We start from the raw sequence: 18,421 nt of genomic DNA on the forward strand, positions 1-18,421 counted from the left end.
ATTTAAAATTAGGTTGACATTTTGGAAACATGACTTGAATGAAGACAAGATGCAATTTGTTAGGAACAGTTTGGCAGGAACAACCAATGGCACAGATACAAGCCAGGAAGCAACTGGCTAGGTAGCAATTTTGTAGAAAACTCTGCAGGGTACAGTGGATCAGAAGTAGGATATAAATCAGCAGTGTCATGCTGCTGTGTAAAATGCTGGGATATATAAATGGAAGCATTCAAGATGCGCTCACAGTAATACTCTGAAATTGTTCAGATAAAAACTCTGGAATACTATAACCAGTTTGGACATTAGCATCAGGAAATGTTAAGAAAACTATAAAACAGTACTTAAAAGACTGAAATGTGATAGATTTGTTATTAAAAGGGTAGAGGAAGACTGAAGAAAGGATTAGTTGTTCACATTAGAAAATCATGCAACAAAAAGGAAGGGAATAATACTTTTTGTCTAGCTGATAAAATGGGAAGTAGTGGTCTTACATTACAGCAAAGAGAATTCAGATTGGATGTTATGAAAAAATAGTAAGTTTCTAATGTTGAGTCTAATGAAGCACTAGAGTACAGCTTCATTTCTGGTAACCTGATCCTGAGGGACAGAATTGCTTTTGTTTTGTCTTGGTGTGCCTCATCTCCTCCTTGCCCCTCTCCTAAATTGATATTGACCTCAGTGAAATAAAGGTGTTCTAAAAAAATACAGTGTCACGTTTTGAAAACCTACATTATTTTATTTATAACACAGAATTAAGTTAGCATAGCATTGCCTTCTTGCCAAACATGCTGCATTTGGCAAATTCAGTGCTGTGGCAAAGGATTTCTTTTCATTTGTGGCTGTTCTTCTTTTTGCCAAGGTTACATTGTGTTCAGTGGCCCACGTCGGGCAAATGGCATCCAAGGACTGCGATTTATTATCCAATCTGAAAAGCCACCACACTATTTAGAGAGCAGAGTTGAAGCGTTCTTAAAAACTATGGAGAAATGCATAGAAGACATGACAGAAGAGGCCTTCCAAAAACACATCCAAGCTTTAGCAATTCGTCGTCTAGACAAACCAAAGAAGCTGTCTGCAGAGTGTGCTAAATACTGGGGAGAAATAATTTCCCAGCAGTATAACTTTGACAGAGGTAAGACAAATGGTAATTCCTTTAAAACTGAATGCTCTGGTTTGGCTGCATTTGTGACTGTTGAGTGTCATATTCATTTGGGAACAACTTAAACTTTTACACAGCCTATACATAATTTACTGTCTATTTCCTTGTGATGCAGTCAGATACACACTGACATTCCTGACAGTACACACATTTATATGAACCCTGTTTCTCCTTGCATTGTGCAGTTGTTTTGAGGGAGTGCTGACAGAGGCAACAGCAGGTACCTTAACTAACATGCAGTCTGTCTCAGCTTAGAGTGGATTTGAAGAAAAACTAATTTTTTTCATCTGTGGTGCTCTGAAGGTTATAGGTTTGTAGGAGACCAAAATGAGATGCAGCTTCTAGTGTTATTACTGAAAATGGACTGACATTTATTTACTGTGTGGTCGTACACAATGTTTAATTTATATTTGTTTAAATACTTTCAAAATTTAAAAATACTTTTAAAAATACTTTTTTAAATTAAAAAAAAAACCAAACTGAGATACATTACTAATACAGTTAGACACATTAGTAATACAGTTTCTAACATTAAAAAAATCATTTTAGGTACAGATCAGTTTTTCCTGACAGTTTCATGTCTCGACTCTTATTCACAGCTCTAATTTTCTGTCTTCATGCATAATATGCTTCCTCCATAAAACTCATTCTGTATTCTGTGACTTCTCTTCTGCTATATGTGTACTGTATTGGCTTTCCATGATAGCAAATAGAGTCTTTTTGCTTCACCATGACTCACTGAACTGATTAATAATGAAGAGTTTTGACTTGTCATCCAGCTTGGTGTAGAGAGAATAAGAGCTACTGAAAAGTTTCATGCCTGAGCATGTAAAGTGGAATGGAAACTTATCACTTCAAGTACTTTTTTTTGTGTCTGATGAAATAGTGTGGGTTTTCTCAGCCTTAAGTGTTTCTGTTTCTACCATAATTGGATCAAAAGTATCTCTTTGGAATTTCTTACTGCTAAGTGTACCCATATTTTTAAAACCTAAATCCCACTTATTATTTCCCTTGACTTTCAGATCTTTAATTCCCCTCTGCCCACTAGTAATTTTATGTCATTAATTATTTTAATATGACTAGAATTGTCAAAATCAGAAATTCATATTCCAGCCTTAAGAAGTGAAAGGATTTTTTTGTTTGTACATTTTTAATATTGCTACTTTTACTGTTTTCTCCCAGATCTTAACTAGTTTTCCAAACTGTATTGTTGATTTTTTAATTTCCTCCAGATAGAACTTCATATTACTTAGAGCCTGCATTACAGGTTTTCTTGCTCTCTGTTCTCTTGTACATGTTTCTTCCTTGATCTTCTTGCTAATCCTAAGAAAAGCAAGCACGCCTCCAGGAGACCTTCCTGCATAAGCAGCAGTGACATTAGGTGATTAGTCCATGACAATTTAATTAATATGAAGGAATGTAGCAACTGAAACACATTGTCCCCAGATATCTTAAAGGTGTGACTACTTCTTCAGGGGTATGTAGGCACCATTCCTTAACATTTCTGTAAAAGTATGTCCTACCATCCTGTTTCCTAACTGTGTAAGAAAACCATCTATAGCTAGTCTGCATTAGAAATGTGTAACTGATTAGAAGATAATATACAAGAGTAAGCATATCTATTTTAGCTACTGAATATCCCACAGTGCAATCAGTATTCTTCAAACGTGCATTTTTTAGTAAGTCAAATCAAACAGATTTATTGAAGTATAATTTTCTGCCAAGGTTCTACTGACACTTCTGGTGAAGCAAGTATTAACTTGAAAGATAACAATGAAAAGCTTTTCATTTGCAGTCAGTTACAGCATCTGAATTTGAAAGAAGTATACTTTGTATAAGCAGTGTGCTAATAACCAGCTGTGATCTGCAGACTTACTCTAATTTGTTCTATTGTTGTGCAGATAACATTGAAGTGGCTTATCTAAAGACCCTGACCAAGGATGACATTATACAGTTCTACAAGGTAAGTTAGTCATGCAGCTAAAATGTTACTTAGAATGAGATGGAGGTGCAACTGAATCTTATTTGTGCATGCTCTGAAGGGATATACTGACACCTGTTATAGGTAGGTGGTAAAATGGATGCTGGTATATTTTATTTCCTGAATATTACTTAGTTTAATAGCAATTGTAAAAATTGTGCAGAATTATAGGGTTTTGTTGTGTTTTTTTCCTTGCTGGCTCTTATTCTTGTTTCATTTATCTTTTCTTTAGGGATATAAAATGTGCTGCTCTGTGACCAAGCCTGGCCAAAATTGCACATTTGTTCTTTTATCTTTTTCTTCAACCAATCAGTGATTCGCTTATTTTATGGGCATGAATTGTGAATGAAACAGATATTTTTAAAGCTTTGTTCACTGTAAATCAGTAGGGGTTTTTGTTCCTCTAATGGTTAGGCACAGGAACAGCATAATGATGCAGTAAATGTACATTTTAACTCAGATGGATATCCAATGTAAGTGATTCAAATGTGTCCCTGTCCTGTGTCACCCCCCACCAGTATAAAAAAAATTTGGGGCTCACTCTTTCTGGTTTTTAATGTGTAATAGATTATGGTATTTCACTATATTGCAGAGTGCTCATGGAGTTTTATTACTCTTGGAGTAGCTGGTAGCTCAGGGAGTTCTTTGGAAAATAAGATCAACTTAATGTCTTCAGAATTTATTACCGGATGGAAAAATTCTGCCCGTGAAGAAGCATGGGCGTGTGTGTCTGTCTTCTTTTTTCCTCTCTTGGGCAGAGGGGGTTGTTTACTTTAAATTTTTTAATAGTATGATAAAATACGTGAAGTTATGCAGCAAATGCAAAGTTAGTAAATGGAATTTCAGTACCTGTTGTTTAATAAATGAGAATTTTTGAATGAGCATGCATATTCTGGGTTTGTAGGAATCTCTACTGTTTTTCTTACACCAATGCTCAATACACGATTATGCAGCATTCCAGAGCAGAAATAACAGGCTAGATTGGATAGTCCATCTGAATTTAATGATTGTGTTCATGGTGATGTGCTTCCAGAAGGCTGCTAGGGATTGAAAGTCCTGCAGAGATTTTAGGTTGCATTCCTGATACTATGGGAGTTAATGGCTGAAATTCTGTATGGTAGATTTTCTGAGTTCCAATCACTACATGAATTGCTTAACCTGATTGTAAAATAATGCAGGAGTACTGTATGGATGACTTTTAATAATAGTTGAAGGCACATCCCAAGATTAATCCCCAGTTTTAAGGCTTAAATTAAAATTTAAATGCTCTCATTCTTTTTACTATTTTATAATGTCTAATGAATACTTCCTACAACTGAAGGACTTGATATTTTTTACTGTAGGTGCTGTTGGCAATAGATGCTCCCAGAAGACACAAGGTATCAGTACATGTGCTTGCAAGGGAAATGGATTCCTGTAAGTATTTTGCTGAATATAATATTTAATCAATTCCTGTTCCAGCAAGTCATAGTTACAGATAGCCATGTTATATCATACTGTATGAAAAATCCACTGTAAGAAAAGCTCAGCTTTGGAGATTATATACCTTTCAGAGGAAAAAAGTGGGTTTTATCCTAGGTGTACTTCACATGGGTGCTTCAGATTTTTTGTTGATTTTTTAGACAAGTTTTTCAGCTTATCAGTATTCTGAAGTATATTGATAATAAAACAATATATCCTAAAATAGCACTTCCGTTTTCAACAAGATATTTTAAAACAAACATTAAACTTTATAATAGTCCTACAGGGGAGAAAAACCCCCAGCCAGCCCAAAATTAGAATGTGCAGTTACCAATCCAGTGTGAGCATTTTTTTGCCAAACTAGCAGTGAATGTCCACAATAGTATTCAAGCACCCTCAAAGGGGAAAACAAACAAAAACTAAAACTCTGGGAATGTCAAACATTTTATTTAAACTTAAGAAAGACAACTTTTATGTAGGTTTTATTTTGAAGTAATATATCGGCTGTGCATTTTAAACTGTATTGTTCCATTTTAGAATTCAAAAAGGAAAAGGATAGAAGTGATTCTGGTTAATATAAATAAACTGAGAGGAAAACATTCTAAGGTTTTGTTTGCAAATCTTTCACCATTTTATACTGGACTTAAATTCCAACATGCATTTGTTTGCAAAGTCAAAAATATTAAAAGCTTGTCTGTAGTACAGAGAGAAGCAGATACTGTGTGCATGTCATGAAAACTCCCTTCTGCCTCAGGACTGATTTTCATGGTAGTGTAGAAATTGTAGCTTTGCAGCTGAGTCAGGAAGACTTGCTTCAAAGCACCTTTCAGTTTTCCTGACTGGTAATTGCTAAATAGAAATAGTTCTAAAACTTTTCCTATCTAGAGAACACTTCTTCAGGAGTAGGAGTTGTATTGCCAGATTGGGTATTACCTGCTTGGAAATGGTATCTTCCCAAGACAAGGGTGAGCTTGCAAGACAACCTGACAAGTGATTGCTTACAGAAATTATAATAAGTCCTAAAACAGCTCCCCAGTCCTAAATCTTTTAATCTGGCATTTGGCCTCTCTTATGCCATGGAAAAAAAAATTAGAAATGCAAAAATAAGTTTTGAGGTAATTGGAGTAGGACATGCATGGTTATAGGCTTGGGGTTGCTGTGCTGGAGAAACCTCTACACTTCTGTAGGCATGTCCTTATCAAATGATGTGCTGTTCTTGCACTGCTCTTGTATGTACCACTGGCATTTGCTACTGTTCTCATAATTTGTACTGAGAAGCAGTTTTAAGTATTGATTGATTAACAGATTAGCAATTTTAATTTCTACATTTTCTTTATGTGTAAGTAAAATGAATAAAAGCTACTGCCTCAGTTCATGTTTTCAGATAAAATAATGGATTAATATCTGTATTTCTAAAGACAGACTTGTAATATAAAAGCAAAATGTTTATAAAACCTTATTTAGTGATACTTCAAAATTTAAATATTGAAAAATTTTGACTTTAAATATTTAAATAAAGGTGCTTCGTTTAGATACCTGTCTTATAAGAGAAAACAGCTAATCAGTTATGTAAAAGATAGTAATTAAATTATGGTCCCAAATTAATTTTTCTGATGTTAAATAGGCCCTGTTGTTGGAGAATTTCCATGCCAAAATGATGTGAACCTGGCACCAGCACCACCACTACCACAGGTAAAAAGAAACAGCACACAAAAAAGTCCTAGCCTGCATTCTTAATCTAGAGGTTTTGCATCATTAAGTACAAGTTTATAGGGAGAAACAGACCTCTGGAAATTGCAGCTGTCATGGGGCTGATGCTGATGTTTTAGCTCTTTATTTCATGCATTTTTGTCCTCACTAACAACATGGATTTCACTGATTTTTCTTTTTATCAATTTGTCCGTTTTCCTCAATTCTTTTTAGTCCTCTCAAACGAAAGCTAATAGCAGTAGTAAACTGCACTGGGTATCTGCACTGTGGATAAAATACAGATGATTATTGTCTGAAAATACTGATTGGCTATGATCAGATAAATCAGGTGTCAAGATAGAGATGCATATGCATCAACAAATTTATCATCTTTGTTTAAAAATCCCAAACAACCCACTAACCCCAAAGCAACAGCAAAACCAATTACTTGGTAATTTTCTTAAAGCCTAAAATATTAAAGCACATTCCTCTCAATGTGTTTAATTGTGGAGGAAACAACTTGGGAAATTCTCTTCATACAAGTATTACAGATTTCTCTGTGATTGCATAGGACTGCACTGGGCCCTTATTGGACCTTCAGTGACTTTTCTTGAAGGAGGGCAGTGTTTGTCCCAACAGGTGATTAACTTTTCACAGTGTGGTAGGTCTGTGTTCTTCATCACCTGTAAGGTGAAATAATTGCCAAGAGCAGAAATTTCTGTATGAATAGTATGAGGCTATATTAGCCATTATGACTGAATAATAAGCTTAGTTTGATACATCCTCTAAAAACAATAGTGCACAGAATAGCTATGGTGGTTTTGATCTTAGTCTGATGTTCAAAGGACAGGTGGGGTGCTCTGAAGTAGAATGAAAATGAAAAGATCAGCTCTGCATTTATTGGCGATTCTGGTGCTCTTAGCAATGCAGTACTGCATTACAGCTGTTTGAATGATATAAATGTCAAACTGGTTGTTTAATTAGAAATAACAGTGTATTTTGGAGGTTCCTGTAATAATGAAGTATGAATCACTAATATTGTAGAAAAGAGCAAGACAGGTATATTTATATGTAACTGTAGCAACAGTTGAAATGAAAAGCCACAAAAGAATTTGCCACTTTTCTGATTGAAGATACTGAGCAGACTTTTTCTTGCATGCACTTCTTTGCAGCCAAGTGTGATTGAAAATATGACAGAATTCAAGCGCAGTCTGCCGCTCTTCCCCCTGGTGAAACCACATATCAATTTCATGGCTGCAAAACTGTGAAGAACCCCAATGGATGAAGAAATGCAAATGATCAGTACTGACATGGTTTCAGGGGACTTTGTGATGAACAAAATTATTAAAGATCATTGGGATAAATGGTTCTGTTCATTATGAAAGTCCCGAATTCCTTCTTGGTTCATTTGACATTAGCTGTGTGTTAGGGATAGAGGGTATATAAAAATCAGTTGTGGTCATGTGTCATTTATATTACAGATAACCTGTTAAAAACCAAAATCAACTGAAACAACAATAATAATAAAAAACTTGTAGATGCAGTATATTTTTAAAATAACATATCCCCCTTCAGGATTTCATTTTGATGAAATAACCCTCCAGAGCAAATGAAGTTGCTTGAAATGTGCTTGTTACTCCTGAAAACCACCATTTAGTATCCCAATAATTACCTTATTGGGATTTGGAGGGGGTGAGATAAGTAAGTCCTTTTTGGGATGGCGTCAACAATTTTTCTTAAAAATAGAGACTTTCACATTTTTTTGAAGTGACGTATTGAATGATACTTTTTTAATTGATCCTTAATGCAACCAACATGTTTTCTATTTAAGTTTTATGAAGACCAGTGGGGCAGAAAAAAAGGAAATTTGACAACACAGTAATAGGTGAGAGAATTGTCGTAATGAGAATAATTGAAGATAAGGGCATGATTTTAATCTTTCTATACAAATTTGGGGACATTTTATATTAAAACTAGTAAAATGCTGGAAACACTTTATTAGTGCATCTTATTTTTGTTACCAAAAGTGTTGTCCCAGTCTGTTGATACTGTCAACATCCTGTTCAGTTTTCTGGCATTACTGTGAACTGTCCATTTGGTATATCAAATACTTTCTTTGGTGTCATTTTTTGTTTTCAGTTGCATATGTGCTGATGGAGAACTAAGTCTGTTTTGCCTCACCTGTTATGTTGGGTCTCAGTCCAGCAAAGCACTCATTAGTGCAAATAACTTCAAACACACACGAGTTCTTTACTCAAGAACAGGTGCATGTCAAATAGGGGCTCTCTAATGAGTCAGTTACATCATATTTTGATATGTGTGTGGGTCCTCCTTGTCCTTCAGGAAGGTGTTTGGGACAGTGCAGTGCTGGGGTAGCAGTGCTACAGCACAGCCTGTGCTTCAGGTTACATCACAAAGGGTTTGCTCCTGCTGCTGGGAAGAAGGCAGAACACAGAAGGATCAAGAACTATGCTGAAATAATGTTTATATATATATATATATATATATATATATATATATATATATATGTATATATATATATATTCCATAACGTAGTAAAATGATAAAACAATATAAGGTGTCTCACCAACTTTACTGACTGACTCGTGCAGAGTGGTCTTGTGCTTGGGACAGCACTCAAATAGGAAAGGGCAAGGAGCATGAAGTTCTCCTGCCTCTGTAATACATAAAAGAGATGGCTCTTACTCAGACAGGGGAGAGTATGTAAAGCACTGAAGGTGTAAATTGCTCATCAGAGGTGTTAGTGGGAATTTGCTTCTTACTCAAAGAGCCTGCACGTAATGCCCTGATGTGACAGGCATGTGTGTCAAACATCAGAATCCTGGTATAGTCAATAGGGCTGTTCTGTGATTGAATCAATGCTGGTTCTTACATTGGCTCTGAGGCCAAACTAAATGAATGCTTGACAGGGAAAGGGCCTTAAGTTGGGTTTGGGAGTCTCTTCTAACTGAATAAATATGGTGCATTTAAAAGTTTTTTCAGAGGTTAATGGTACATGTTTCAGTATCTTTTTAATAAATTTGGTGAGAGTTTGTGATGTAACCTGTTGCCAAGGAAGGCCACTAGCATCTTTTTTTAGCCTGATGAAGAGAAAAAAAAATAAATACAGTCTAAACAAAACCAGTAAAGATGTTTCTGCTCACATTTTTCATGGATCCTTCTCATGAGGTTTTTTGCCCTCTTGCATTTCACTTTTGTTTATAGTTTTCCTTTAGTAAAGGTATTTGTATTATATATATTAAAAATTTTGACAACATATTATAAAAATATATATTTTGGGATTTAGTATTTAAACATACCACTCTTATGGTGAATATAATGAAATGGCTCCTATTGTGTGTAAAAATAAATATATATATATTCATGGAAGTACTATCAACTCTTAACAGATTATATAAATAAATTGGAATAGTAGTATATCTAACACAAGCTCACAAATCATGTTTTCCAGAGGAAAAAAATGTATACCCTCAAAGTTCTGTGACTGGATGTGGAAACCCATGTAGTTTTCCAACAACTCATAAGTGTTCTCCAGCATTTTACAGTTTCTGAGTTTGATATAGCAGTAAATTTTGATAAACTCAGGCATACTAATGGGTTCATTTTAATGGATCCAAAGCTGCAGTGTCTACAAGCAATAAAGAACTACCTAGAATACACTGTAATTCAATTTTAGTGCTTGTTAATTAGTTTATGTAAGAAACCATAAATTATTATTACATAACTGTAATTTTTGCAAGTGCTATTTTAAGCAGTTGATGTGGAATTGGGTGCATGTGACACAGCCAGTATGACAGAGTGCTAGAGTTATTCTGTTTACAATAAACAATCTGAATTTAATGTTTGGAGTTCTTAATTCGTTTCATTTTAATTTTTGCATACTGGTAATGTTACATCTATCAGTCTGTGCATGTTTTTTATTAGACATTAAGTGGGGTTTTCTTCTATCCAGCTGGACTAGTTTAGGCCAAATAGCACTGCTGCAAAAGTGCTCCCAGGCACTTGGGGAGTTTCAGAGGACTTCCCCATGTGGCATCCCCCACCTCTTAGGTAAATCCACCTCTTTTGCCCTCTAAGTGTATGAAAAACTTAGTAATGTAAAGGTAGAAATATTTGCACAAGACAGAATTTTAATTATCAAATCTGAAACTGTAAATGTAGGGCATGGCTGTAGCCAGACTGAATCTTGCCTAGTGCAGCTTTACAGTGTTGCTTTGGAGAAATTACTTTGCCTGGTCATTTTCTTTGTTCTATGCACACCAGAAGACTACGTTTCAGATGGTGAGGAGTGTGTGATTGTTCAAGTAGTAAATAATGTCAATTCTGACAACATAAAGATAACAAGTCTGAGGGGACTCCTTGAAGTAATACATGACAGTGAGCAGCATTAAGAGAGACAGGTTTTGTCCTTGGCACTGGGAAGACTGGCTGGTACTCTCAGGGGAGAAGGAAATTCCAGCAGCCCACCTGGAAAATCACTTGTCCCCAACACCAGGGCTTTGTCCACTCCAGTTGTTAGGGGTTGGTGTAAATCTTGACTTACTGACTTTACTGTCTTGTAAAAAATCAAGCTATCCAAGTTTACTTTAACTAATGCTATTAGCCATAAAAGAATGCTTGAGCTTGTTCAAGGTTATTGAAGTGCTTGGATACGAGCAGCCCTTATTGATAACATGTTCCACAGTGTAATCATAGCATCTGGAAAAGTATTACACAGCTTTTTAACTTCATTTATTGTTATTTAGCTCTTGTTTTAAAACAGGATCAGCAGAATTTTACCTTTTCTTGCCTACTTAACTGGTTAGTGTGCTTTTACTGTAGGTCTGCTGTCAAGTTGAAAAACATTATCTTTTACATTTGTGTACATTTTTCCCATGTTCTTTTGGATGACTATTGAGCTGACATGGTCATCCACAGTGACACTGGGGCCTTTGCTTGAGCTCTTACCTAACATGATATTCAAATCCAGCTCTGAAATATTTGGTTTGCAAGTCAGTTTTTAATATTGCTGCTAGTACAAGGCACCTCTGGGTATTTTAAAGCCAGAAGAGATCAGAAAGTCAGGCACCTTTTGTACCTTGGAATTTTAAAAGAAGCCTGGCTTATACAGATTCTGCTGAAAGGCTTTTATTTGAAACATTTCTATTTACCATTCAAAGAATATAAGTTACAGTATGTGTTGTGGGTGGAATATAATGGTAATAGTGGGTGAAATTTGAATTGCAGTTCAAAGGAGCAAAGTGTATATGGCCTAAGGCCCAGGAGATTGTCACAATTAAATCAACTTATTTGAACTAGCATCTAAACAGAATTTAAGAAAAATATTTATGGCTTTCTAAATTAACATTTCTAAGCTCAAGTGCAGCATTAAAGGATGTAGGCATTGATGAGCATTTGCCACTGTTATTTTTTTAAGACTGTCTTTAGTGGTGCAGTGCAGAATTCCCAATTAAATTCCTTGACTGTGCAATGGGTAGGGGAATGGATGGGATCGCTCCAAGTGCAAGGAAGTGACCAGGCTTAGCCTTTGGGAAACTCCAGAGAGAGGCATCCAAGTTTAAATCCTACATCTTTCTGACGATTTGCCACCGCTTTACTGGGCTGTAGATGTGCTTCCTTCTGCATCAGATTTCTATTACAGACTTTCGCTGTCTGCTCAGCTTCCTTTTCATAAAGGGGAGCAAGGAGTTGTGTTACTTCTCCAGTGACTACCAAAGGCATGTAAAATTTTACTGGAGCAGCAGCTGGAACTCAGGACCCTTTCCAGCCCTCCCCTCCACCTGTACACAGAACTGGGTGTCCTGTGGTACGTGTGGGCTCAAACACACATCTGCTCTGGTGGGGAACACTTACAGAATCAGCTCAGGTTCCACGAGGGGAGGGAGGAGGTCCTCAGCCTATGTTAGTAACCTGGAAAGTGGGAAGAACAGGCTAGGGAAGAATCTAATAGAAAATGGAAATGAGGTTGCTGTTTTGGTAACTTCAGCTAACCACTGTGTTGTGTATAGAAGAGCATATGTTTAATATGAAGTCTCTTGTAAAGGATGGACTCCTGTGATGGCAGAGAAGGAAGAACTATTTGTGAGTTCCAGGCAGATGCAGGAAACCAATACTAGTGTATTTTACGTGGTTAAGGCTGAGTAATTTCAGAGCATGTGCACAAACGGTATTTTGGGGCATTTAATGTAGAAAATCTGGGTGTGCAAATGTCAGTGAAAAGGCAGCCCTTTGAAGATGTAAATTTTAGGTGTGATGCCTTTTACAGAGATGTACAGGGTGTGTACAGAGATCTTAGAAATTTCCTGAGTAGTACAAAAAGTGGTGCACTTGACAAGGCAATGTTGGAACTAGTTTAAAACACCAGAAATACATAAACATTTCACAGTAATAGCGCTCAAAAATGATTCATTTAGTCTTTTTTTAAACTTTCCAGCTGGCTTTGGAATGAAGTTTAGCAGGACAAATTTCAACCCAAACAATTATTTGTACATGTATGTGAAAGCCAGGGAAGTTCAGTGCTCTGGAGTCAGTCAGCTGTCAAAAAGTTCAGCACCTCCTCACTTTATCCCATTGTCATTACAGTAACTTTCAGCCTGCTAACAGTTCTGCAGGGCCTAAGGCATAGAAGTGGTTTTTAACAACAAATTTTTTAGAACCCATTAGTCCAAGTGAGGTTATTTGTTTTGACTGGGAGATACCCATATCATTCACTGGCACATACCTCTTAAGGGGGAAGTTTCAAGAGTCTGAAAAAAATCTATGCAAATAATTGTGTTCACAGATTATTTCCAGATAAGATTGTAGGAAGAGAAAGTAATAGTGACAATTCTGTGGCATTAAATGTATTTTAGGAACACAGGAATCTGTATGTATAACTGGATTGTCATCTCCACGAGCTGATTGTTTAGTTCTGCTACTCTGTGTGTCACCTTCAAAGGCAGAGATGGCCGCTGCTCACCTCACCCTGCGTGACATCTCCCTGGCCAAGGTGAGGTGAGCAGACACTGCCATTGTCACACAAGCCCAAAGTGTCACTGGTGTCCCTTTAGCACTGGCATGCACTCTGTGCAGCCAGCATGCGTGTGCCCTAGGATATTTTTTCTGTGATTAGGAGTTTGTCTTCTAATGCTGGGAAGCTTTATCCATGAAGTTAAACAAAGATGGCACCTACAGTATGTCCAAGCCTGGAGAGCCACCCTGGGCTGCTACTGGAGCTCAGCAAAGTGGGAGATTTAAGCAAGTAAAACAATTGCAGAAATAATTTGAAAGCAGGTGCTACTCAACTGCAGCAGGAGACATCTGCTGATGTATGCACAACATGATTCTATTGCTGTGAATAAGCTAACAAAAATGTACCTTATGCAGCCTTTCCCTGGAAGTAGGAAGAGTAGAATATTTAAGAGTGGAATAGCTTGTAGGCTCTGTGTAACTTGAAGAGTGCATATATAAAGAATGCTTGTAGTTTGGATTGTCCACTTGAATTTAAATGTCAGTTATTGTTAGTTTAAAGATGCTATGAATGTGAAAATGCAAAAGATTGTATTAAGCTCAGTGTATACAAAGTGTAAGTGTGAGTTGGGGTGCTGGCCCACACTGTGAGCCACTTCATAAAAATGATGTTGAAATGGAAGATAATGCATATGAGTTGCATGCCATTTTGCACTTCTTGTCTGATAACCATATCTGTCTGTCGTGTCATTGTGTAAAAATTACAATTCTTGGGAAAAGGTATGATGTTACTGTGTGAACTACCAATGCACAACTGTGGTGCTGTACAGCTGATAATATGTGTTAGGCTTTTTATAAGTGTTGAATTGAGTAACTTAGAGTGAAGAAAAGACCTTAATTTCAGGACAGCTTGTAGTGTCTAAACAGTCCGAAGTTTCTTTGAAAGCAACAGAATAAAATTATCAGAATTTCTCATTGATTTTATTAGCTCCACATTTTCCACCCAACAGACACCAAAAAAAAAAAAGCAGTTGAGATAATTGATAACTAAATCCTTAAGCTGGCCTGACAGCTGGACTAAATGTGTTGCCTTGTAGTCTATTGATACCCCTAGATGATGAAATATACATATCTTAACAATGATTTTGGCATAAACTCTTGGCTAGTCATTTTAAATAATCTTAAATACTTCTTGAATAGCTAATAGTCCTGGAAGTCTTGCAACATTCATGTTTTTGTTTTGATCTGAGATCCAGTTACAGGATATTTTATGCAGTGTATATATATATATATATATACAGGATATACAGAAATATTACACAGGTATCTATGTATATAGATACATTCTTTCTTGTATAGAAATCATAGTCCCATAGTTTCACAGATTGTTAGACTGAGCTTTAATTTGGCAATGGTACCTCAGAGATCTGTGACAGAGATCTGTGTCACAAAGATGCCAGAGGAGCTGCCTTGCTAATCCCCTGGAGCCACCATACACCATGCAAGCAAAACAATAACGTCTGTCTACTTCTGTGAAGTGTGTGTTTGTAGTGTAATGAATCTGACACTTTTTCTTAAGCTGAAGTAAAAATTATACCTTCTCAAAACTGTGTGGAAAGATTTAATAGATCTAGTTGACCAGCAGCTCAGCAGAAGCAATTGTTCTGAAAATGGAATGCAGCTCAAAATCAAAGCCAAGTGTCAATTCATGTGTATAAAATAAAGATGATAAGAGATAGCACAGTCAGTATTCTGCTTAGGCTAGTGGTAATTTCTGGTGCACTGAACATGCTGAGGTGCCCCCAGCAGCCATACCAGAAATGTCCTGGCAACACCGTGCACAGTCCCGGGGCTCTGGTGTTGCAGGAGGGAGTGCCCCGTTCGGGGAGCTGTAAAGAGAGTGGAGAGCACTACAGTACCCACAGAGAGAGCCACAGCAGCTCGGCGCTATTTGTGATGTTTCCTACTGGTCCTGAAAGTGAGAATGGCCAAAGCTATCAGGAGAGGCGAGCGATCCTGCCTTTACTGGCCCCGGCAATCTCGGATGCTTTGGGCAAGTGTGAAGTTCTGTTCTTGAGCAGCAACTGCATCGAATCACATCTCCTTACTCAACAGGTCTTTCCTTTGGTTTGATTTAATGTTACGTGTTACTACCTTTTTCTTGTCAAAAAGGAAGTTTAATATATCTCCTCTTTTGCAGTATTTACAGTGCATTATTTATAGTGCATTAATCAGTGCTATTTCCAACCAGTTACCTGTGTCTAAGGTAATGGATGTGCATAAGTATTTGAAATGGCTCGTCACATCCAGTTCTTCATCTTTGAAATGAACAACAGAGCTGGGTGTTTTATTTATGGTGATGCACGAGAGTGAAAGTCCTGAAGTATGAATTTTTGGGTCATTTGGTGAGTCTTTAGAGCTGGCACTTCCCAAAATATTTTTGAAAGTCAAGTAGAAGTGGACAGTAAATTTTGAACTCTTTAGTGCCGTTTTTATAGTAATAAATAAAAGGAGCAGGACTGTAGGCTTAAATTTTCAGAGGAATGTGCAAGTTCATGATGTAGTTGTACATATTCAATAATTAGTTCCTGCTGTTTGACCAGGCTAGGTTTAGGGAAGACTAAGAAAGGAAGAATTAACTTTTTGGGGTTGGGTTTTTTCTTTTGTTATATTTTCTCATCTGTTTCAAAGTTCAAAGTATGCTATGCAAGAAAATAAGTAAAATTCAATATCTTAATTTTTAGAAAGTGTAAAGTTTTTAAACAGGTATATTTTAATTTTTTAATGAGAAGCTTAATTTCTGTTGCTTGGAGAACAGCATACACTTCAGAGTAAAAAGGTCAGCCTAAATGATGTACCATGAAACAAGAAGCTTTTGTGGTACCTTCCTTTCACACTGTAATTAAAATTCTTCTTGGTGCTATACGACACAAGGTTTGCTGTTCTTCCCTGTAACAATGTGAAGAGTTGTGCATCTCACCGTTATGCATGAAAATTATTTCCTTCGTTCTGCAGACAAAAATTGTGTTTGTACGATTCTACAGATAAAAACCCAGACGGAACTTTGAATGCTTAATCAGAGAAAATAAATCACTTTTAAATCGCAGAACTAGTCCCGGTGTGTATTTTCTAAGGAGCAGGACGGCGTGACGTCCTTGCCTCCACAAGCTCCGGCCTGGCGCTGCCCGTGCCCCTCTCTCCCGGCCTTCCCAATGGTTTCCCAGGCCGGGCCCGCGGGGCTGGCCCCGGCTCTGCCTTCTCCTCACGCCGAGGGGCCCGGCGGAGGCAGCCCCGGGGGCTGCGGGCGGGCAGCGGCGGGGCCCGGGCTCCGTGTGCCAGCCCCTGCCCTTTGGGGTGCCCGTGAGTTACCGGGGCCGTGTGGGGCAGCACCGAGCGCGGCCGCCGCTCTGCCCTGCGCGCCTGAGGGCAGAACTGAACCTGCCCGGGAGGCCGTGCCGGGGCGCTGCTCGGCACTGCGACAGCTGCCACTGCAGGGACGCGCACGGAAACAACAGCAGTTTTGCCTACGGAGCAGGTTTGAGGGAGAGCGGCGCACAGGCGGCTGAGGGAGACAGAGAATGGCTCTGGTCTGTCCCGGCGTTTGGCATAAATGGGACCTTGATGGTAACGTGCTCGTAGCACAGGCTGGGAGGTGCAATTGCCACGTGTTCCAGCGAGAGAAAAGGGTCAGTGCGGGACAGCTTTCATTCCGTGGCACCTGGTGACACCACGCGCGTTATCTGGCGGGGACACACGGGCCCGTCCCGTGCAGCACGCGTGTGGCCGAGCGATAAGCGCCCGGCTGCCGCTGCCCGCGCTGGAGGGCAGCGAGGGGCTGAGGCACGCCACTCGCTCCAGCCTCGCACGGTGACAGACCCGCTGTCTTTTCTTCCCGACCATCCCCTCCCCGTGTCCGATCCACGTACTTCTCCTCCGGCCGGACTCAGTCCTCATCTCCTCAGCCATTTGTCACCTGCCTCCTTCAGCCCATGTGTGATCAACATCCCCCCACAGCCCACACCCTCCTGCAGCTCCCGGGCTCTCTGTCACAGATTAATGCCTGCCAGCTCTCATGCACTTTTCTCAATGACGGCTCGGTCCCTACCCTCTTTGTCCTTCCTTCATTACATATATTGCTGAAGCCACGCATTAGCTTTTGCCTTGGAGTAGGACAGGATAAGCAGGGAAGTCACCAAGAGCTGTGGAGGACAGCCTTTTTGCTTTCAGGTCCAGCCATATAGCACTGCAGGTGGTGATACAGTGCTAAAATCCATCTCTTTTCTTAATGTGGCCCTTAAAAAAACCCAAACCTTTGGGAAACTGCAGTTGAGTTTCATCCAATCCCACCTAAGCACCTTCAATTTCAAATTTTCAGGGTGTTTGGAAGATTCCTCATACAATTCATAAGGCACACCACCTCAACCAATCTGAAGTCCTCCCTACCATCTAATTTTCAATTCCCTGCTTCAAACTGTAAGACTGTCAGAGATCTGCCACCATTTCCCACTTTGTGTTCCCACAAACTATGACAGAAGAAATCTTCCACAGTTGCTCACTGGGGCCAGCGAGCATGGTGTTTGAAGCTCAGTATGAATCTCAGCAATTGGAAACACGGTCTTATTAAAGGAATTACCAGGCAACCAGGTGGTGATAGCAGCATTCCTGTGTCAGGTGGAAGTAGAGAAGGAGAAGGAAACATCTCACAGAGCTCTGTAACTTAAGGCTGACATACCCTTGAATGGAATCATGGGTATGATTGCAGATGTGCAGATTGCAGATCCTGCACATCTGCCTTCCCAAAGTCTGTATGCACAGCCTCTTGTTGGCTCCAGACTTCCCAAGAGGGAGCTGTGAGAATGCGCAGGCGCGTGCAGGCACGCGAGCGCTGAGGGAAGAGCAGCAGAACGAGCCTTAGGACAGCGCAAGAGGAGAAACTGGCAGCAACATCTCATTAACTGCACACCTTGCACAGTGAGCAAAGAACAGAATTACAGAGCCACAGGCCCCTTCCTCTGTGCTTTGACATGCAGCACGACCTTCCTTTCCCCCTGGGTCAGACTTTTCTGCTGGGTGTGAGCATCCCTGGGCTGCACCTGCTGTGGTGACTCGCTAATACATCTGCTTGGAAGAGATGCCTTGTTTGCACATTGAAAGGATTAACT

The 18,421-nt window shown here is 38.9% G+C and overlaps 1 protein-coding gene across 6 annotated transcripts in view; it reads left to right on the plus strand.

Annotated features, from left to right (window-relative positions):
- IDE (insulin degrading enzyme) overlaps positions 1 to 16,365 on the plus strand; it is a 60,244-nt gene extending 43,879 nt beyond the window's left edge. For all 6 annotated transcript variants that reach the window (XM_038140259.1, XM_038140257.1, XM_038140254.1 and 3 more), the window contains 5 exons: positions 860 to 1,132; positions 3,061 to 3,122; positions 4,484 to 4,556; positions 6,226 to 6,293; positions 7,463 to 16,365. In XM_038140259.1, the coding sequence (XP_037996187.1) occupies positions 860 to 1,132; positions 3,061 to 3,122; positions 4,484 to 4,556; positions 6,226 to 6,293; positions 7,463 to 7,558 (572 nt within the window). In that variant the 3' untranslated portion in view covers positions 7,559 to 16,365. The remainder of the gene's footprint in view (positions 1 to 859; positions 1,133 to 3,060; positions 3,123 to 4,483; positions 4,557 to 6,225; positions 6,294 to 7,462) is intronic.
- The last annotated feature ends 2,056 nt before the right edge of the window (positions 16,366 to 18,421 follow it).

The sequence above is a fragment of the Motacilla alba genome, chromosome 6, assembly GCF_015832195.1.
Source record: "Motacilla alba alba isolate MOTALB_02 chromosome 6, Motacilla_alba_V1.0_pri, whole genome shotgun sequence".
In the NCBI taxonomy this organism is placed as follows: Eukaryota; Metazoa; Chordata; class Aves; order Passeriformes; family Motacillidae; genus Motacilla; species Motacilla alba.